Source organism: Pyrus communis, chromosome 16, assembly GCF_963583255.1.
Source record: "Pyrus communis chromosome 16, drPyrComm1.1, whole genome shotgun sequence".
Taxonomy (NCBI): Eukaryota; Viridiplantae; Streptophyta; class Magnoliopsida; order Rosales; family Rosaceae; genus Pyrus; species Pyrus communis.
This window is the reverse complement of record NC_084818.1, coordinates 5,001-7,568: the sequence shown is the minus strand read 5'-3', so window position 1 is coordinate 7,568 and position 2,568 is coordinate 5,001. Positions and strand designations below refer to the sequence as shown.

At 39.5% G+C, this 2,568-nt stretch overlaps 1 protein-coding gene across 1 annotated transcript in view; it reads left to right on the top strand.

The window, feature by feature from the left end:
* Nucleotides 1–380: 380 nt before the first annotated feature.
* Nucleotides 381–2,568, top strand: part of LOC137720690 (maltose excess protein 1-like, chloroplastic) — a 2,989-nt gene continuing 801 nt past the window's right edge. The window contains exons 1-6 of the mRNA XM_068459788.1: nt 381–689; nt 1,098–1,274; nt 1,436–1,726; nt 1,846–1,935; nt 2,182–2,283; nt 2,353–2,471. Coding sequence (XP_068315889.1) covers nt 411–689; nt 1,098–1,274; nt 1,436–1,726; nt 1,846–1,935; nt 2,182–2,283; nt 2,353–2,471 — 1,058 coding nt within the window. The 5' untranslated portion in view covers nt 381–410. The remainder of the gene's footprint in view (nt 690–1,097; nt 1,275–1,435; nt 1,727–1,845; nt 1,936–2,181; nt 2,284–2,352; nt 2,472–2,568) is intronic.

Genomic DNA, 2,568 nt, shown 5'->3' with positions numbered 1-2,568 from the left:
TTAACGAATTCTTTTTTATATTAATCAATATACAAATAATCCAAGATCAAAGAATTTTAGAACCCACTACCAAAGATCGCCTGAGGCTCCGAAATTCTCAGGCCGGCCCTACTGCAAAAGTTTCTCGGATCTGGCTCCTGCCTGCTTAAAACTTGCGTTTTGCGCTTGCTCGTTCTCGCACACATGGAAATATCACATGGACATTGGATTGGATTTGACAATATCATGTCAAGTTATGAGTTTATGAGGTTGAGCAAGCAAATATCACTTTCCACGTGTCGTCTGGAGATGCGCACATATCCCCACGCTGCAACTTAAGAAGCATCCAATTCCAAATTTCCCAAATTCCCCAAGATCCAGACTCCATTGAGTGAGTGTTGGAAAGTGTAATAAAATCAAATCAAATATCAATGGCCGAGAGCCTAGTGGTGGTGCCGTACTCCTCCTACATCCCTGGTCCGCCTCCTCATCCTCCACTGCAACAACATCATCATCTGAAATCCTTTCCCGCCTCCTCCTCTTCCTCCTCGTCAATCCAACACAACACCAACACCAACGCTCTCACCGTCTCTTCCGCTGGCCAAGGCCAATGCTTATTGTTAAACTTTTACCATCCCATTCCTTTGCGTTTGCGGCGCCACTCAACTCTCAGCGCTCTTGACTCCGACGTCCCTCACCCTCTTCACCAGGTACTACTACTTGTGTTGTATTTTCTCTCTCTCTTTTCGTCTCCTCATATGTAACTTAAGGGATGTAATGCACATCTTATGATAACAATTTGCCCGTTGTGTGTAAAACTGTTTGATTCTCTCTGACATGACATGATGTTCATAGATTTGAAACTCCAATAATAATTGTTATTATTTTGGTCTTAACTGATAAATATCATATACTATGTGACTCTGAGCCCCTTGATTTGGGTCAAACTCAAACATTAATATTCATACATTCTGATTGCTCCAAATTCAAATTGTGGTATTCATACATTCTGATTGCTCAAAATTGAAAGCCCTTTGATTTGGGTCAAACTCGAACATTAATATTCATACATTCTGATTGCTCAAAATTGAAATTGTTTCCCCCATTCTCCGGAAAAGGGATCAGTGAAATCCACGAGCAGCAAAACTGGTTTCGAGCAATGGAATTCGTGGACAGCAAAGTTCTCGGGCGCATCAAATATCCCATTTCTCTTACTGCAAATGCCTCAAATCTACCTCAATGCCCAAAATCTTCTGGCAGGAAATAAAGCTGCCCTTTTGGCAGTCCCATGGATGGTAAGTTGGTAATACACTATCGCCAATGTGCCACCACCTTATTACTTTATTCATGAGGATTGAGGAGGCTGCTTACTGCTTAGAACATGAATATTTTCTCGTTATATTAGAAAATAATCAACATTAGTAGCCTAAGCAAGGGGGGAATGTTGTAAATGCAGGGAATGTTTACTGGTTTACTTGGAAACCTTTCTCTGCTTTCATATTTTGCAAAGAAGAGGGAGAATGAGGCCATTGTGGTGCAGACATTGGGTGTAATTTCCTTATATGTGGTTTTTGCTCAGCTTTCGATGGCAGATGCAATGCCTCTACCTTACTTTGTCATTACCTCCATTGTTGTCGCAACTGGTCTTGTTTTGAATTTCTTGAATTACTTTGGTTGGCTTAATGCTGGACTCTGGCGCTTCTGGGAGGACTTTATTACTGTTGGTGGGCTATCGGTTCTTCCCCAAGTGATCTCTCTCTCTCCCTCTCTCTCTCTCTTAAAACTCACATCTTTTTTCATATTGGTAAGCAGAGCGTCGAACAATTGCTCAATTTTAATATCTTTTCTCAACAATTATGATTGTAGATTATGTGGTCTACGTTTGTTCCACATATACCCAACAGTATTTTTCCCGGGGCATTGGCTTTTGTTGTAGCTGTGGTGGCAATTGTTATGGTAAGTTTTGTTTACTCTCAAAGAGTCTTTATTCTATTACTTGAATCTTCACATATTCCATTAAGGTTAATGGGAAACTGTTTTAAAGTTAACCTCTTGTCTTTAAAAGGAGTTATCCCGTATTTATCATCTGAAATGAGAACTTTATTTTTTCCTTTAAAATTTTCTCTTCTTTGCAAATTAAGAGAGAAATGCAAGATATTCTATTTTGCGTCTTTTCAGACTTGCAGCTGCTAATATTTGTAGGCTCGGATGGGAAAACTCTCCGAAGGTGGCATAAAATTTGTTGGAGGAATATCTGGATGGACAGCTACACTTCTCTTCATGTGGATGCCAGTTTCACAAATGGTACTATTTTAGAATTTCTGTTGGTAATTTTTTGTATTAATCTGACCACCATTAATGCTTCCTGTTCAGTGGACAAATTTCCTAAATCCTGACAACATCAAAGGTTTATCAGCTTCCTCGATGTTGCTTGCAATGATTGGAAATGGGCTTATGATCCCACGTGCACTTTTTATTCGTGACTTGATGTGGTAATTATCTATCTCAGTGACCTTAAACTGCTGCAAGACATTTTTTATCGTTGAACTATATATTTGTTGATTTGATAATGGATTTATATACCTGAGT